The 18,753-nt window shown below is 50.5% G+C and overlaps 1 protein-coding gene across 1 annotated transcript; it reads left to right on the top strand.

Annotated features, from left to right (window-relative positions):
• The first annotated feature begins 681 nt into the window (after positions 1–681).
• Positions 682–16,739, top strand: ACAD10 (acyl-CoA dehydrogenase family member 10). The gene is made up of 13 exons (XM_054172790.1): positions 682–847; positions 1,645–1,793; positions 2,617–2,811; positions 4,863–5,021; positions 5,760–5,919; positions 6,350–6,491; positions 7,606–7,674; positions 8,705–8,886; positions 9,435–9,585; positions 10,708–10,853; positions 11,582–11,755; positions 13,165–13,520; positions 16,116–16,739. Exons 1-13 carry the CDS (start codon positions 682–684, stop codon positions 16,191–16,193), a joined length of 2,127 nt encoding a protein of 708 aa, XP_054028765.1. The 3' UTR covers positions 16,194–16,739.
• Positions 16,740–18,753: the final 2,014 nt, after the last annotated feature.

The raw sequence follows: 18,753 nt of genomic DNA, 5'->3' as shown, positions 1-18,753 counted from the left end.
TTTGGGGGATGAAGTCAAATGGCTGGGGGAAGCTTGCCCTTCTCCTGGTGACGCGTGGGCTGGGATAGGTGTAGCGGGGCTTGGACCAAGCCTAGGGAGCCTAGTCCCTCTTGGCCCCCCTGCTCTATGCACCCCGACCCCCTCAAAGGATGATTAGAGGGTTGAGAGGAGGGATGGGACCCTGAAAGTGGAAGCTCAGAAGTAAAAAAAAAACCTGCCTGACAGGCCTGCACTAGAGCTACAGCCTCCTTGCTGTTGCAACACAGGCTGGAGGGACTTAACCCCTTAGTCCAAAACACCCCTAAAAAACCCCCAAACCCCCTTCCTCTCTTGCTTTATTCTCGCCCCTGCCATGCTGGTATCTTGCAGTTTATGGCTATACCAGCCTTTGGTATAGCTATATTTAAATAAAAGAATCATACTTAAATAAAAGAATCATAGAATGGCTTGAGTTGGAAGGGACCTTAAAGATCATTGAGGTGTAATTCCTCTGTCCTGGAACTAAGGACTTTGCTTCACGGCTTAGAGCTGTCCTTAACGGATAAAGGGTACTTGTGAATAATCTAGACAACACCAACAGCCTTAAATATGCATGAATAAATATTTAGCCCTGTAATTGTATACTTTGTGTCCTAGCTTCTCTCCTCAGTCAGCATGAGCCACTTGCAAATTTTCTGCAGCATGTACCTGAGGAGTGTTGCCCATGTCCCTCACCTGCTCCGTGCTGGGATCTGGCAGCACCCTCAGAGGTTAATCCAGCGAGGTCGATCTGGATGGTGCCATTACAAAGCTGTGATCTTTGAGGCAAGCGGAGTGCTCCTCCCATCCCCTTACAAGACCATTGTGGGTGTGTATCTCATCTCTCATTTGCTCCTGTTGTTTCTAGGGGTGGAGGGAAGGTACATTTCCGGTGTCCCTGTCAGCTGCCTCTGGCTCTGGTGAGATAGTCAAGAGCTTGTGATGATGACAATGGTACCCCCTTGTGTCATCAGAAGTACTAGAACTGATGCAACTGACAACAGTGTGGGCAGCTCCAGTTCAGGGCCTGAACCCATCTGGTAATGAAACTGTTCTGTAACCACAAAGTCATGGATTTGTTTTGGTTGGAAGAGACCTTTAAGATCAAGTCCACCTGTTACCCAACACTGCCAAGTGTCCTCTAAACCATATCCCTCAGCACCACATCTCCACAGCTTTGAAATCCTTCCAGTGATGATGACTCTTCCAGTCTGGGCAGACTGTTCCAAGCCTTTCAGGAAAGAAGTTGTTCCTAATGCCCAAAGTAAAGCTAGTGATACCAGCTGATATTACAATGCTGTCAGGAAAGAAATGATCCCTAATGTCCAATCTAAATCCAGTGACCCCAGCTGATACCACCCAATGTTGGTACAGCCCTTCAGCATACTTTAAGAACTCAGTGTTTTCACCCCAAAGGTACCACACCAAAACCAGAAGTGAGGTGCTTCAGTTAGGGGAATGCCCAAAAGTCTCTATGTGTCTGCATAGATTAACCCCAGTCCAACACACCAGTTCCTGTGCATGCTGGTTGATTTATCAGACCTCAGAGGGATTTCAAGCTCATTTCCCACCTTCTCCTGATGCCATAGATGGTCTTTCCTGGCTTTCTTACTTTTCTCTGTGTAGACTGGGAGGCCCGGAACTGGATTCCAGCTGGCACCATCCAGCAAGCCATGCTCTCTGGAGAGGAAACCAGTCCCTCCCAGAAGTATGCAAGAGGAGAGCTGACACCTGTGGAGTTTTTGCAGGAACTGGGACAGCAGTGCTTTGAGATTGTAAGCCAGCTTCCCCCTCCTCTCTTAGTGCTTCCTGAATGAAGGCAAATGGGATCCTCCAATGTGGAGATTCAGTGAGGAGAGAGGAGCTTTATACAATAAATCCTTCAGTGGAAGGGTCTGGATTTATTTAGGAAGCATTGTTGTCTGTTCAGGACAGACTTTTCACTGTGTCATCATTCTGGTACCCAGGCAGGATGGTCAGCTGAACCTGCCTTCACTTCCAGGAGCCTCTTCCTGCATATTTCATATCTTTCTTATTTCAAGACACCTCTAGGACTAGCCAAGATCAGAAGTCAGAGTTAGAGATCAGATGAAAGGCTTTTGCTGGAGTTTGTACATGGACACCATGGTCTCTAGGGATGGTTCTTAAGAGTAGTAGAAGCCACTCCACCACAGCTCCAGGAATGCAGTACAAGAATCCTCTTTGGAATAAAGTCTTGTTTTGAAACATCTCAGTCTAAAATGCAAATTCCTTTCCTGCCTGCTGAATGGTAGAGCAGTATTTACCTCTAGCCTGCCTTGACCCCATGTCAGGCACAGTCCTAGTGCGTTGCTCTTTCCCCAGATCAACCCTTCACCTCAGCTGCTGCTTCTTGTAGAATTAATAACATGAGAACACTTGTTTATTTGGTCTAAGCAATTTAAGCTTTGAGAGTCTCTGCCTGCCTTCTCCTGCCAAAGGAAGTAGGACAGCAAGATAAGATGATCAGGCAACCTGCCTACCCAACCACTCTTCTTTTCATCCCTGCTTAAAAACCATTTATGGCTAATTACCATTCTTGGGGGGGGGTGTGTGTTTGTGTGTTCTTTGGTTTCTCAGGCAAAGGTCCATGTTCCAGTGGACTCTTTTCTCTTGGACTTAATCAGAACTGAGATGATAAAACAGCTCCCCATAATGGCAGAAGCAGTACAGTGTATCCGTGCAGAAGGCCTTAAGACAGCTCTTCTAAACAACAGCTTCTGCTGGCTGGATGGGAAGGGCTTTCTGCCCCTGGACCCAAAGCACTTTGATGTGGTAAGCCTGGAAGGATTCAAAAATGCATTTCTGTACCTAGGTCTGTAGAAAGCAACAACTTAAACCAAATGTGGGGCAACCAGCAGCACGTGTTAGTAGACCTAAATGTGACAGGCTGTGAAAATGTTTTCTGGCATACCTCATTGTGGTGCCTGAGCCTTGGAGAGAGCCTGACTGACAGAGTCAACCAGTGCCCTGGGCAGAATGGTCTGGGCCTTGACAACCCTTTTGGGGAAGAAATTGCTCCTCATGTCCAACCTAAACCTCCCCTGGCATAACCTGAGGCCATTTCCTGTCATCCTATCACTTGTTACTAGGAGGAAGAGACCAACCCCAACCTGGCTGAGCCACCTTTCAGGAATTTGTAGAGAAGGTCACCATGGAACCTTCTCTCCAGACTGAACAACCCCAATTCCCTCAGCCACTCCTCACAAGACCTGTTCTCTAGACTCTTTACAAGCTTTTTTGCTCTTCTTTAGACACACTCCAGCATCTCATTGTGCTCATATTAGTGAGAAGCCTAAAACTCAGCCCAGTATTCAAGGTGTGGCCTCACCAGTGCGCAGTACAGGAGGACAATCACCTCTCTAGTCTTGCTGGCCACTGTTCCCAGTAAAGAACGCTCATACTGATACATTTTAAACCTGAAACTGTTTAAAGCCATCCTGTCAACATGGCATCATTATCAACTTGGCTTTCTGTGCATTGCACTTGTGACACCAGTGCCTGTGAAGTTCTCTTAGTGGATTGATGCACTGTTGGGATGCTCTGTGCTGCCTTTCATCCCAGACTCGTTCAAAGCACTTCAATAACCAGGGCCTATCTGCTGTCATCACTCATGCAGTGTGGCTCTTCTGTCACAGCAGGCAACAGCACTGCACAGTAATTAGTGTGTGTGGGGGAAATTAATTGAATGTGGATTTCCATTAGCATTGGCTTTTATATCTATCTAATAGATTTATTTCTATTCCTCGAGTATCTGTCAGTGCAGGGGTGAAATACTGCTTGGATTTTTTGATGACTGTGAGGCCAATGAGAGTATCCAGAGAATTACTCATCATGGGGTTTTTTTTGATCCAGATTCACAGAACCCCACCATGGTGGGGGTTGGAAGGCACCTCTGGAGATTATTCAGTCCAACCCCCTCCCTGCTAAAGCAGGGCCACCCACAGCAGGTTGACCGGGATCACAATGTCCAGGAGGGTTTGGAATCTCACCAGAGAAGGAGACTCCACAACCTCCCTGGGCAGCCTGCTCCTGGGCTCCAGCACCCTTGCAACAAAAAAAGTTTCTCCTGTTCAGATGGAACCTTCTGTGTTCCAGTTTGTGCCCATTGCCCCTTGCCTTGTCGCACCACTGAAAAGAGCCTAGCCCCATCCTCCTGTATTCCACAATTTAGCTCTTGCTGAGCATTGATCAGATCCCTTCTCAGGCTGCTCTTTTCCAGGCTAATCAGCCCCAGGGCTCTCAGCCTTTCCTCCTCACAGAGATGCTCCATTCCCCCAGCATCTTTGTAGCCTCCACAGGACTCTGTCCAGTAGTTCCTTGTCTCTCTGGATCTGGAGACCCCAGAACTAGACCAGATACTCCAGCTGTGGCTTCACTAGGGCAGAGTAAATTTGGACCGATTATTATGGTCAACATCTCTGCTGCTGTGAGCTGTGGCATGGTTGATAGGTGTGATGGTCGGGATATACTGCTCTTCCAAATCATTTGGCAGGTGCACCTTTCTTGGACAGCACTGCTCAATTGGTTCAGTATGGTTTGGTGCATCCAGTGAGTGTCCCACATCTCACTGGGTATCTTCCATCTGAGAGCTGGCTGATCCTGTTTAGCTAATTTGAGTTGAGAGCACCACAGCCAAGGCAGTTGGCACCCACACAGTCACTTGAACCAGGTCCTATCCAGCGCTGTCAGCCCTCCATTCCCTGTGTCCTTTATTTTGCATGCTAATTAGGCTGTCAATCTCTTTCCCACCCTCCATTTCCAGCACTGCACAGATGTTTGTGGTCACAGCAGGCTCATGCATAATCCATTTGTTGTTGCTGTAGATGGTTGAGCCGTATCGGGAAGGGATGCGCAAGCCAGATCCTCGTATCTACAAGCTGTGCTTGGAGCGCTTGGGTGTTCAGCCCCAGGAATCCATCTTCCTTGACAACAGCAGCCAGAACCTAAGGGCAGCAGCCCAGCTTGGCATTAAAACAGTGAAGGTACAAAGCAATGCAGCCAGGGTGGGCTCTGGGTATGGTTTTTAAGTCCAGAAGCTGTGTTTGACTTGAATGGCTCAGGGTTTTCCAATGGCAATGGCAGTCTCATGTTGCCAGACCTTTTGTTTCAGCCTGTCCTGCAGGATGTGGTGGGGTCAAAGGACAGGATTGCTGGCAAGGTCTGCCCTGGCCTGTTTCATTCACAGCTCCAAACTCTACAGCCAGTGTAAACTTGGAGGTGTTGTTTCTCCTTTATGGGCCTCAGTTCCCTAACCATATGGTTGAGACAACCACATCTACCTGATGATATTTAATGAATTTCTGGAAGCTTTGAAGGCTTCATGGACCTGTTAACTGGGGACTGGTTGGTTAACCTCCAGGCTTTGGAGATAGTGAACACAGGGGTTTTACTTCAGTGAGGGATCCACTGAGAGAAGGACAAGCATAGGACTGGTGGGAAGAGTGAATTCTGCTCCCAGGACTGCACAAAGGGAGTTCCAGATCTTGGCCCAGCCCAAGCTCACAGTGCCTAAGTCACTGTAACAGGTACATCTCTAGGACAGAGACCAAGGCAGGAGGCTCATTGTTGGCAGTGACTGACCTGTGAATTCCTGTGCCTTTTAGAGGATCAGTGCTGTTGGACTCACACTACATCACAAGTGTGCACAGCTCTTTCCTTCCCATTTTATCTTCCACCACCCAGCACTTCTCTCTCTCTCTCTCTCTCTCTCCTGCTTTCAGGTTGATGATCCAGAAGCAGCTCTTAAAGAGCTGGAAACCTGTCTGGGTTTTCCATTGCAAGGGTTTGTTCCATATACTTGTTCAGTGAGACCAGACATGGAAATCCCAAAAGATCATCTGCAGAAGTACCTTGAAAATGTTTTTGGTGACCATGCCACAGGTACTGCAGTGCTTTTTGCTCTTCAGCCCAAATGCTCACGTGTTCTGGAGCCATTGGCTCTTTGATTCATCCAACAGATGGATTGAAAAGTAATATGAACAAAAATCTCCTCATCTCCAAGCAAATGTTGCAGCCATTCAGGTTTCAGTGATCCATCACTGCTTCCCAGAAATGGGAAACAACATTTTAGGACTTTCTCATCATATTTGGAGGGGGTGAATCGAGCACAAGTTTCCAAAGAGATGCTGGAAATATTCCCAGCCTGTGAGCCATCTATGAGCTGCTGCCATGCTCCCCAGGGATTTGGGGCATGGGAGCAAGGTGTAGGTTCCTGATTGCTGCAGAAAGGGGAAGTAAAACCTGGAGAAGTGTTGATAAATAATCCTGTCTGATGCCTCTGTCTGATGCCCCTCTGCTCTCAACTCTTCAGGCCCACTGGTGGTACGGCAGTTTGGCCGTGGGCAGTTGGCCAGGACCTACCTAGTCAAGTTTGGAGATCGCTTGCTGGTGCTGAAGAAGGAGCTTTCTGACAGCCTGTGTCCCTTGGGCTCTGCTGTCAGAAGGGAATACAGGTGAGGAGGTGTCTGTGTTCCTCATGCCAGCTGAATGGAGAAGACTCTTATAGGAGATCCCAAACAACCCAGGGACAGTGCTTCTCTTCCAACCTTGGCTGTCTTGTTCCCCATCCCACAGGCAGTTCACACACCTGTCTTCCACATTCTCCTCCCCTGCATTTTGCAGAGCATCATACCTTGAGCTATGATCTGTTTGCTATAGACAGACACAGATGTGCCACCACTCTGCAGCTGGGGTCCTGTGCCTGTGCACAGCACCCTCGCCACTCCTTCTGATCTACAAAACACACCACAGCAATCCCAGCACATCATAGAGTCATGGAACAGTTTTGATTGAAAGAGACCTTTAAGATCATCAAGTCCAACCATTAACCCAGCACTGCCAGGTCACCACAAAACCATGTCCCTCAGCACTGCATCTCCATAGCTATGAAACCCCTCCAGGGGTGGAGACTCCATCACTGCCCTGGGCAGCCTGGGTGAGGCCTTTGCAACCCTTTTGGGGAAGAAATTGTTCCTCATGTCTAACTTAAACCTCCCCAACTTGCAACTTGAGGCCATATCCTCTTGTCCTATCATATATTCCTTGGGAGAAGAGATCAACTCCCTCCTGACCCCAACCAATGAGGTCTCCCCTCAGCCTCCTTTTCTCCGAGCTGAAGAACCCTCAGCTGCTCCTCACAAGACTCATTCTCAGGAGACTTAGGGTCTCACCATCATATCTGGCATCTTGAGTGGGAGAGAGGTTGTAGCACAACACTGCAAGTGAGCTGCAAGGAGCCTGCTAAGGGCTAGCCCCATGCTGGGTGGTCAAGATGCAAAGCAGTCTGCTGTGCCAGAGATCTCCACTTCAGCAGCAGAGCAGCAGGGCACATGTTGGGAGGCTGCTGCAATCTCCCCTTGATTTTCCAGAGCACGTTGGATAGGTCTCAGAGCTCTGGGCTATACAAAGATTTTACTGTGCTGCTTTCCCCTACCCCCAGCCATGTTATTTTAGTGTTTGAGCACAAGACTCTCTTTAATATTGTGTCTGCCTAGCAACAATGCAGCTCTGGTATCGATTCCCTGATGCCTTTCTGTGCTGACACTGCTCTCTGACTCGCCCTGGCAGGTTGCTGAAGGCACTCGCTGAGGCTGGAGTTCCTGTTCCCACTGTACTTGCTCTCTGTGAGGACAGAAGGTAATCTTGTCCCCCAGTTTTCACTCTGGCTTGACAACTTCAGCTAGATTCCCCCAAAGAGGAGAGGAGAGGAGAGGAGAAAGGAGAGGAGAGAGGAGAAAGGAGAAGGAAAAAGAGAAAAAGGAGGAGAGGGAGGAGGAGAGGGAGGAGGAGAAGGAGAAGGAGAAGGAGAAGGAGAAGGAGAAGGAGAAGGAGAAGGAGAAGGAGAAGGAGAAGGAGAAGGAGAAGGAGAAGGAGAAGGAGAAGGAGAAGGAGAAGGAGAAGGAGAAGGAGAAGGAGAAGGAGAAGGAGAAGGAGAAGGAGAAGGAGAAGGAGAAGGAGAAGGAGAAGGAGCCAGACCTCACAAAGTGCGCTGGTCTGATTAGTGTTTGCCCAGTCTTGGGCTAGGGGAGCCTCTGGAAGTTCAAAGGACAGTAAGACTTTTATTTGGCTTGTTTTAGATGTGTCTGATTTTAGCAATTAATCAAAAAGCTGTCTTCCTTTGAAAAGCAGCTATAAAGTAATGTTGTAGGGCTCCCCAGTGACTCAGTATTCTCAGGTTTCCAGTCAGGAGGTGATTTTTCTAAGTGCCAGACCTCAGACTTGCCCTAAGATCTACAGCCACGATAGACTGTAGACCAGGACACCCCACGTAGCCTGCAGCCAGCACAGCCATGCTCAGATCTCTGCTGGCTGCAGTAATAAAGTCTCTGCACTGCAGTTAAATGTGTGTCCACTGCTCTGGTGTTGTGCAGCCTGGCAGCACACTGCAGGGGAGGCAGGGAGAGGGCTGATGCAGTAGCCCAGCTTCAGGCTCAGCTTGCTGGGCTAGAAGGACCAGGACTGATCATGCCACAGCCTTGTGCCACCACCTGGCAGCCTGGGCTGGACTTGAGCCCAGGCCAGAGCTGGGTGAGTGCTTAAGTGCTGTGGTGTCTTCACCTTGCCGTGCAGGCAAGGCCTGAGGGCATGTTTAAGGTGCAGATGACATCTGAGGGGTGGTAGATAGCAGGATTAACCTCAGCCCTGCTGGTTCCACCTTGTTCCCCAGCACCCTCGGCACAGCTTTCTACCTGATGGAGCACTGTGCTGGCCGTGTCTACAGCGACGCCTCCCTCCCCACGCTGCAGCCCAGCCAGCGAAGGGCTGTCTATGCTGCCATGAGTCAGGTCCTCTCCAAGATCCACAGTGTAGATCTCAGAGCAGCCAAGCTGGAGGATCTTGAGCAGCATGGTGAGAGAAGCTCTTTATCCTGCATGGCTGCTTTCTTCTCCTGGGTATCAGCATTTCAGAGGACAGGCTGGGGTACTTAGGGCAAACTTTGGGGCAGCTGGAAAAGCAAAGATGGGCAGCAGGGTGTCTGAATGCTCAGGTGTGGTGGGAGGGTGCAGGGAGTTGCTTTAGTCTCCAGCTCTGTGTTTCTGGATAGTAGTTTTCCTTACAGAGCATCCTGCCATGAGCAAGAGCTGCTGTGGGTGCAGGAATAACTTGTATGCTGCTGTGTCTGACCAAACTCCCTCAGCTCCTCCAGTCTCTACGGAGCTGTCTTACCCTCTTGGAGTTGGAGAAGTTGTATTTTTGTCCAGGACCTTTCCACCAGAACATCAAATTCAGTGTCCAGCTAAGAATGTATGAGACCTCTGGAAACCACAGCTCAACTCTTGGAGCTTATCTCATGGTGCTAGACTGGCTGTTTGTTTGCATGCATCTTTTATGCATCTCTTCTGAAGCCTCTTTGTGGCAGTCCCTTTCCCTCAGAGCCTTTTTTTGCCCTGTTACAGGTAACTACATTCAGCAGCAAGTTGAGAGCTGGACAAAGCAGTATCGAGCTGTGGAGACTGATGTTATCCCAGCCATGGAGAGACTCATCCAGTGGCTGCCTCTGCATTTTCCTGAATCTCAGAAGACAACACTTGTGCATGGTGACTTCAGGTACTGCTTGGCAGGAGAATGCAAAGCAACATGCAGACTCCAAAGAGGTGCTGAGCTGTACTGGTGCAGCAGCTTCAGAGCAGTCTGAAAGCTGGGCTCTGGGACAAGTTCAGCATCCCCCAGGTAATGAGATCTAGAAGGCTGAAACTCTTTGCATCTGTCATGAGAAACACATCTCAAGAGCTCTGACTGTGGCTGTCTTGCACCTGGAGCATTTTTTATCTGTGGTAGTTTAAAGCAGTGCCCATTTGAGAGCAGGGAAATGGGGGTCAGGAACTGATAGCCTGGACTCCTTTTGTCCAGCTCTAATCTTGCTGCCTCCTTGGTGTTTCAGAGTTTCTTGGCCCAACCACTGCAAACACTAAACACTGGAGGATCATCAGGTGTTTCTGCAGTATTCAGAAATGGGTCCTGGAGCAGCTTGCTAATGATGTTTAGTGCTGAATGAGTTTGGGTGGCTGGGGAGGTGCTGCAAGATGTATTGTGAAACCTGCTGGTGTTACAGGGGAAGCCATTCAGGATCATGATGGCTGGGGACAGGGGTGAAGGGTGCTCAGAGCTACTTCTGTGTTGTCAGACCCTGGCTGACAGGGCTGTGAGGCTGCAGCATGGGCATGTGCCAATTCTGGGCCAAGGCTCCTTCTCACAAGGCTTAGCAGACATGGTTCCATGGTGAGCAGGATGGTTGCTCTCTCTGCTTCCTCCTCAACAGGCTGCTGCCCTCTCCTGGGGCTCAAACTGGTGCAGGCTCTACTACAGATCATCTGCAGCCCATAACGGTGTAGGGCCTGGAGTTACTCTGTGCCTTTGAAATGACCAGAAGGTCCTCTTGGACAGTGATTTGACTGCTTCACTTTTTGTCTAGTCTGTCCTGTAACATCTGTTTAATGATCTGAGGCTCTGAAAAACTTGATTTCTTTCTTGAAACTGCAGTTCAGTTCATCATTAACCAGGGAGTTCACTATTGAGTAATCTCAGTCCTCTCTGACCTATGCCTGCAGAAATTAATGTTTCACTTGTGCAACCTCCCAAAGGACTCAGCCATTTTTGAAGAGCACTGGAGAGCACCTACTGCTGCTGAGCACTTGAGACTTTTCTGATCTCTTTTTTCCTCTGATACAGGATGGACAACCTGGTCTTTCATCCAGACAGGCCAGAAGTCCTTGCTGTCCTTGGCTGGAAGCTTTCAACTCTAGGAGATCCCATCTCTGATTTGGCGAATAACTGTATGGCCTACTTCCTGCCACCTCACTTTAGTGCACTCAGAGGTACAGAGAGGGGCAAAGTCATGTTTGACACATGGAGAGAAGAACTAGAGTTCAGAAAGAGATTAGCTCCTGCCCAGAGAGCTCAGCTGGCAGTTGGGTTCATTGCAGCTGAAATCTGCTCTGCCCTTTCTCCCCACCATCCCTCCAGAGTGGAAATATCTTTATGCATGTGCAGGAATCACTGTGCCATGGTCACTTCATCCCCATTTTGTCTCATATCTGCCACCCATTTAGTAGATGCTCTGCCATGTACTCCCTGTCCTGGTTGGTACTGTCACCCTGTTCATGCACAGAATCTTTGTTAGCAGGCATGTCATGGCCTCAGAGAGAAGCTTGCAAAACTACCTTTAAAAATGATTTCCCCTCTCACCCCAGCTGTGAAACTGGGGAACTCTTTTGGGTGAGAAACCTGTGAACCAGGCCAGCCTGGAAGGGATTTATCCACAAAGTTACACACTTGATAAAAAGAAAAATACAGGGTTAAACCAAGAAGAAAATGATTCCATCATCTAGGAGGAAGACCTGTCAGTGACTGCTCTCCCAGTCTCACCCCATACATGTCACCTACACGGGTAGGCACAGTGTGGCAGCAGTACAGGTGTTGGATGGGTGCAGATGTCTCTGCTGCTCTGCATCTGCATGGCTCTGCCCAAGCCTCACAGCATCCCTAGATGGCTCTGAGCTTCCCACTGTCTGCTGAGTCACTGTTGCCTCTTCATATCTCCCAGGCTTGAGGAAGTGTGACTTGGGGCAGCTGGAAGTCCCCACAGCAGAGGAGTATGCCCAGATGTACTGTGGCCACATGGGAGTGGAGCACCCTGAGAACTGGAATTTCTACCTGGCCTTTGCCTTTTTCCGACTGGCTGCAATGCTGCAGGGACTCTGCAAACACCCTCTGGCAGGTGAGGAACCCAAGCCTGCCAGCCCTGTGCCCCACTTGTGTCCTCACCAGTGTGAGGAGAGCTTTTACACTGAACTGGGGGAGGTCAGACTGGCAGAATGTGCCACAGGGTTTGGGCACATCTGTCTGTGAATCCTAAGAGCTCTGAAATAGCAGATGCTCCAGCAAAGCATGGCATGTCCAGCACTGTTGTGCTTTCAGCAGAGGAGCCCCTGTGGGAAGTCAGGGCTCAAAATGAGAGATCTTGTTTCACTCTGGAGATGAGCCACCTGGGAGCCATTGTGCAGCCAATTATTGTTGCATGTAGTCAAGGGAATGGGAATAGAGTGTCCTGAAAAGCACAGAGCTCCCTCCCTCCTCCAGCACAGGCTCTGGAGGGTGGGAGGCTGCTAAAACCTCTCAGGTGAGCTGTGGAGTGTGGTCAGGTTGTGTTAGGTGGTCAGGTTGTGTTATGTAGCCAGGCTGTGTCCTGCAAACAGAAGAAAAGGCCAAAAGGGAGCACACACAGGACATTTCCCTAGAAACTGCTTTTTGCTGGGTGAAAGGTCTGGTCTGTTCCTCTTTGTGCTGATGGGAGGTTGCTGTGTGATCACTTTTCTTTCATGGGGGAACTGAGCAAATGGCAGAGTGAGAGCTCAGAGCCGTGTCCTACAGGTGGAGCTCTCAGACCTTCAAACTAAGCACCATCTTGGCGAGCCGCTCAGAAGCAGGGAGGTGTTGTGAACTGCTCTTTATCTGCAGACATCAGGCCTGGCCTGGGAGTCTTTATCAGAGGAAAACATATTCCTTAGAGACGAGTCTCCTCGAGTGCTGCTGGGCTGGCCCAGACAAGGGCACGTGGTGCTGTTTGGGATGTGATTACATAGGCTCCTTCCAACAAAGATGTTGAGACCCCACCTGGAGTACTGTGTCCAGCCCTCCACACCAGAAGGACATGGATCTGTTGGAAAGGGTCCAGAGGAGGCCACAAAGATCGTCAGAGGGCTAGAGCATCTCTCCTATGAGGACAGGCAGAGAGAGTTGGGGCTGTTCAGCCTGGAGAAGGCTCCAGGGAGACCTTAGAGCAGCCTTCCAGTACCTGAAGGGGGCTACTGGAGAGCTGGGGAGGGACTTTTGACAAGGGCTTGTAGTGATAGGATGAGGGGTAGTGGTTTGAAATTAGAGCAGGGTACATTTAGATTGGACATTAGGAAAAAGATCTTTCCAGTGAGGGTGGAGAGGCAGTGGAACAGGTTGCCCAGAGAAGTTGTAGATGCCTCATCCTTGGAAGGGTTTAAGATCAGGCTGGATGTGGCTTTGAGCAACCCGGTCTAGTCAGAGGTGTCCCTGCCCATGGCAGAGGGGTTGGCACTAGGTGATCTTTAAGGTCCCTTCCAACTCAAACCATTCTGTGTCTTCTCTTGTCCTTAGGGAGGCCAGCCCCAAGTGAAAACAGCAAGGAGGATGCACAACTCGTGGCTGAGCTGGCTTGGGAGTTTGCCGTCAAAGAAGGCTTCCGCGTGTTCGACAGCCTCCCCACTGCCACGTCTCTGGCACGGCGTTACAGCACCTGGGCTAGGCCAGGGCCATTCCTCAGCAGGAGCTACAGCACCTGGCCACGACCTGGGGAGGCTCCTGTGCTCAAAGTCCCCCTGGTCACTGCCCCCACCAGCCTGCTGGGGATGGCCCTGGGTCTCAGTTGCAAGCTGGAAAAGATCCTGGCCATCCAGTGGAGTTTCCTGATTTCCAAGCCCAGATGGGCTCCACACCCTCTTCTAGGTCTGAAGGTAGGACTTCTTCCTCCCTGAAGCTGCACCAGGGTGAGGGATCATGGCCTGCCTCTTGAGTGCCCTTCCTTTCCTGATCACATCGGACATTTGGCATTTGTGGAGTGCAGTGGCTGGAGAAAGGGGGCCAAGTTCCCATTGCTGGCTACATCTGAGTAACAGTATCACAGTCTCACAGTATAACTAAGGTTGGAAGAGACCCCAAGGATCATCGAGTCCAACCTATCCCAACAGACCTCACGACTAGACCATGGCACCAAGTGCCACATCCAATCTCCCCTTGAACACCTAACAGTTCCTATTCAGGGAACCAGCAGTATCAGGAGCTGTCACTACCTTCCAAGATGAGCAGATTAACACCAGCCCAGCTATAATCACTACTGCCACTCCCCAGGCCCCTGCCATCAGTGCTGATGGAATCCCCAGAGCTTGTCTGGGCTTGGGCTTTTCAACACCTGCCAGTCCAGCACTTGCTCATCACCTTCTCCTGCCAGCAGGAAGACTCACTGCTGCCTTGGTGGGAAAGGCTAAGTGAATTCTCCTTGTAAGACTCCTTCCCAATGCCTCCTTGGGAGGTCCCTTAGGTAGGGCAAGGAGCTGCTTGCACCTCCACAGCTTTATTTCCTCCTTTTTGTTCTCTTATTCTGCTCACCCAGGCAGGGGCCATCCTGCAGATGCCCCTGTTGCCTGCCCAGTGATAAGCAGAGCATGATCAGGCCCTCATCAGGACAGGCTCTGGGATGCCAGCTGGATTTTGGCCCTGCCACTGTCCTGGGTTGTCCTGTGCAGAGCAGATGCTGCTGCAGTCCTGCACCCTCAAAACGGAGGAGCATTGGTCATTCCTGCTGTGGTGGGGAGGGAGCAGAAACCATCTTCCAAAGTGACTTGCCCATGGGTCAGTGGCAGAGATGAGAGGAGCATCAGCTCCTTGAACTGTAGAGTTTTAATCTTCCTTCTGTCAATGCAAGGCAGGTCAGGTCAATCCACAGCCATAAGGGACACCCAAGTCCCCTACCTAGGCTCTGCAAACTCTTTTCACTGTGCTTGCACTTCCCAGTGCTGCTGGTGGCCACGGTGAGGCTCTGAGCTCACAGCTCTGGGCTGGCTGGTGCTGGAAATGGATTTTCTGGGAGTGGTGTCAGAAGTAATCATTCACAGAGTGTATCATGAAAGCAAACATCCCAGCCCTTGGGTTGCTGCCAAGATTAGATTCTTAATGTATTCCAGAGGCTTTATCAAATTCAAGCGGGTTGCTTAACCACCTCTTAGCTGCCGAACAACAGGGAACCGTTCAGCCCCTCAGAAGCACTTCCTTGTGCTCTGGCAGAAAGCAGCAAACCCCAGCATTTCAGGAGCTCAGCAGCTGATCCCCTGAGCAGGTGGAAAGGGAGGGGAAGCAGCAGCTCTGGGGAATTTGGAAGTGCTGAGATGAGCAGATCTCACCCTTCTTTGAAACACATCCTCAGAGCTGGGAGAGAATCACTCCAGCTCTCAGGACTGCTGTGCTCTCTCTCCATGCACCTTAGGCTTGTGGTGGTGACACTGCTCCTTGTCTGGGGGACCACAAAGCCCCCTCATCCCTACCATCTCTCCACCCATCCCCTTGCTCTTCCCTTTGGCATTGTGCCTGCACTGTCAACCTTTGCTGCAGAAGTGTGTTGTGAAAGCCAGAGGAGGAGTCTTGCTGCCTGTGGCAGAAAGATAATGCAGTGGAGAATGAAACAGCCAAATAGTCCTTGCCTGTGACTGTCACAGTGCTCCTAAACTGGGCAAGGACCAGGGTAGAGGGCAAGCTGTCTTGTGCCAGCTGGCACTGCATGGATAGAGGTTTGTCCCCATGAGCTTGGCAGTGAGGTGCCCTTTGCTGAGCCACTCTCAGGGCAATATCTCAGCTGATCCTGCCATGTCCCACATGGGGAGACAGCAGCCTTTGCACAATGGTCATGAAGGCTGCTCATCCCCACAGTTCTCCTCTGGAGATCCTCTCCAGAGGAGCAGAGTCATAGAACAGTGTCATAGAAATGTTTAGGTTGGAAAAACCTTTAAGATCCTCAACTCCAACCATTAATGAAGCAATGCCAAGTCCACCACTAAACCTTGTCCCTCAGGACCACATCTACACAGCACTGAAACCCCTCCAGGGAGCATAAGCACAGTGTTGTGCCTGGTGTTGGCTGTTGGTGGAGGTCAGCAGCAGAGTAGGGCACGTAGGAAGATGTCTTGTTCTCTTCCATCAGGCCAAGAGTACCAGGACCAGTGCAGTGGCTCTGAGGGTGACCTTGCAGGCCATGGAGCAAGAAAGCCAGGTGAGCAGACACATGCACCTAACATCTGACCCTTCTCTGGCCCAACTAAAGCAACACAGAGACACTTCTCTTTGAGGGTCTCCTCTATACCAGGAACACATTGCAGTCTGGGGTTTGTGAGCTCCAGGGGTGGTTTATCCTATCTGTTGGGAGATCCCAGGTGAGGACATTTCCCCAGCACTGCATTCCCCAGAGCATTTGTAAGGAGCTGGGGCATTTGCTGCCATCCTTCCCTGGTCCTGCAGTCTCTTACTTGCCCTGTGTGGGCTTTGATCTTGCTCTCCCACAGGTCTCTGGAGCAGAGCATCTCAGCAGTGCAGCCCCCAGCCTGATGCTTCACTCAGACCTGAGCTCCACATCTGGCTGAAGGTTCACAGGACAGTGCTCTCCAAACCAGAGCTGAGCCACTAGCCACAGTGCTGGGGAGACTCAGGCAGCTGCTCTGGGGTGGGAGAGGTCATCATGTTAACAGCAGCTGGGGAATCTGAGTTTGAGTGGATCAAAGGTCTGGATCTGGAGGCTGCAGGAAGTCAATACCAGCCTTGCAGGGGGAAGCCAGTCAGGAATAAGCAGGTGAGGCTGGATTTGGAAATAAAGAGAATGGAGCAGGGTTCTCTCCTCCTCCAGCACAAAACCTTCAGCTACCTGCAGATGTTCAGAGAATTGTTGATGGCAGGGAACTGAATCAAGTCCTCTAGGACTCTGTCCTCAGGGAAGACATTGGAGCTGAGGCAATGCCTCTGAAGCTGGGAGGAACCAGGAGGTCTCTCTGACTGCAGTGGATCTCTGTTTCATTGGGGACCACAGAGGATGCAGGCTGGATCAGGGGGGCTTTCAGTGCTTCACAGAGGCCAGCAGTGAGGGGAAAACTGTAGGAAGAATCATGGTAATTCCTGAGCTTTTTATGTGTTGTCTGGTGGTAATTCAATATTAAAGTGAATTCTTTGAATTCTTCTCCACCTTCTCCAGCATGAGTGCAGCCTCAACTCGCTTTCACAAGGCCACATCCATCTGTCCAGGGTCACCACCACGTCCCTGCTCTCAGGGACACAAGGGCTGTGTGGAGGACCCCTGGGTTTTGGCTTCTCCACACCAGGATCACAGGGCTGTAGGGCAGCCTTGAAACCTGAGCTTTGGTTTCTCCCAGGGTGTAATTCTACCTCCATCGCAGCCAGACGCTTGCCTTTGGTGTGGAAGGGGGAGGGAGCCTGTATCTGAGCCTGCCTCTGCCCAGTCCAGCCAGTTGGGAGGATTTTCCAGCAGGCACCTGGCCTTTGCACCTCCCACCATCTCATCTTTCAGGCAGGCTCAATCCCAGGCAGCTACTGCAGGGCTGAGAGTTTGAGGCTGAGAGCTGGGTCTGCCATGAAGGTGTGTCCTCCACTGCCTGCGGGTTTAGCGTTGTTTGTCTGCTCAGCCCCAGGGAAGGGAAGGGTCCTGCTCAAGAGGAGCAGCATTCTCACAGGGCTAATGCTCGATGCTATCAGTTGTCCACCCAGGTATCAGCAGGAGACACACTTGGGACAGCACAAGGGACCTTATTCCTCAACAAGGCTTAGCTGGAGCTCAGCGAGAAGCTGAGATGTTCCCTGTGGATACACAGCCTGACCCCATCCCTCTGGGACGTGCACCCGCACAGCTCTGTGGGTAAGCCAGGCCTTTCTGGCAGTGCCCAAAAGAAGTTTAACACTCACAGGTCTTCAGTAGAGGGGAGAACATGTTGGAACAAGTGATCCTCAGTCCTGAGGGGCTGTCCAAGCCCCAGTGACTGGAGCCACAAAGAGGATGCAGTGACCCTTCAGGGGATATGGGCAACTGAGGATGAGAGAGGCTGAGATCCAGCTCAAGAGGATTTCTCAGCTGATCCAAGAAACACCCAGCCTAATCTGCTGGGTTACCTTGGGATGTTGTTTTGCTTCTTTGGGCTTTGTGGTTCCTCCCTGCAAAATGGGAATGATACTTGCCCCCTGAGTGACATTCTGGAGACCTGCAGATGCGGAGCCACCACCAAGACTTTGAGCGACCTGAGTCTAGCAGGACAGCGAGTTAAGCTGGGTTTGTGTTGACATCCTCTACAACCTTTCTGGCCCCCTTAACCAACCAGAACCACCCACCTGTAGTTACCCTTCACAACCCCTCACTAAAGAAGCCACAGAGGTGCTGTCAGATGCAGGGTAATCACCACTGGTTTAGTCTGGGGGTTAAAAACTCTTCATTTTTGGTCTGTGGTTTCTATAGTGGTGGTGATGAGAAGCTGAGAACATTTTTGTTCTCTGCATGTGAACAGACACTCTGGCACGCTCAAGTGGCTCAAGGTTTCTTGAGCAAATAAGCAGAAAAGGCCTTCAGCCATTGGAAGAAGTTCTGCAAAGCTTCTCATTTGCATGCAGCAAGTAACATTCCTGTTGTCAAAGTGCTCTGCTGGCTTTGTTCCTCTTCCCCTCTACATGGTTGTTTCTTTTTAGGATTCCTGTACACATGTCCAGGTGGCCAGAGGTCCTCAGCCCTCTACCTCATGACACCACCCTCCCCACAAAAATAATAGGTGCAACAGAGATATTTCTGATTTTCCTCTGCCTTTCTCCTTCTTGTTGCCTGAGCAAAGTTCCCTTGGTATGGACAGGGGACCGGGAACAGGGGCAGACAAGGACAGGGGTAGCCAATGCTGGTACTGGACACCAATGAGACATCTCAGGTGCACTTAACCAAGACATTGCCAATGTGATTTGAACTAAGCTGGGTTAGGGAAGTGATTATTCTCTTAGAAATAGTGAGGCCACACCTTGAATATTGGGTTCAATTTTGAGAGTCTCACTCCAAGAAGGACATTGAGGTCCTGGAGTGGGTCCAGAGATGGGCAACACAGCTGACGAAAAGTCTAGAGCACGAGTCTTGTGAGGAGCAGCTGAGGGAACTGGCTTTGTTCA

Source organism: Dryobates pubescens, chromosome 25, assembly GCF_014839835.1.
Source record: "Dryobates pubescens isolate bDryPub1 chromosome 25, bDryPub1.pri, whole genome shotgun sequence".
NCBI classification, from domain to species: Eukaryota; Metazoa; Chordata; class Aves; order Piciformes; family Picidae; genus Dryobates; species Dryobates pubescens.
Note: the sequence above shows the minus strand (reverse complement) of the source record. Positions and strands in the feature narration are given on the sequence as shown.

Bases quoted from the DNA above. Each gene is read 5' to 3' on its own strand.
- ACAD10 (XM_054172790.1), top strand. From the start codon at position 682: ATGTACCTGAGGAGTGTTGCCCATGTCCCTCACCTGCTCCGTGCTGGG. The intron at 11,756-13,164 runs GTGAGGAACCCA...TCTTGTCCTTAG, and splicing joins CTGCAAACACCCTCTGGCAG to GGAGGCCAGCCCCAAGTGAA. The intron at 13,521-16,115 runs GTAGGACTTCTT...GCTCTCCCACAG, and splicing joins ACCCTCTTCTAGGTCTGAAG to GTCTCTGGAGCAGAGCATCT.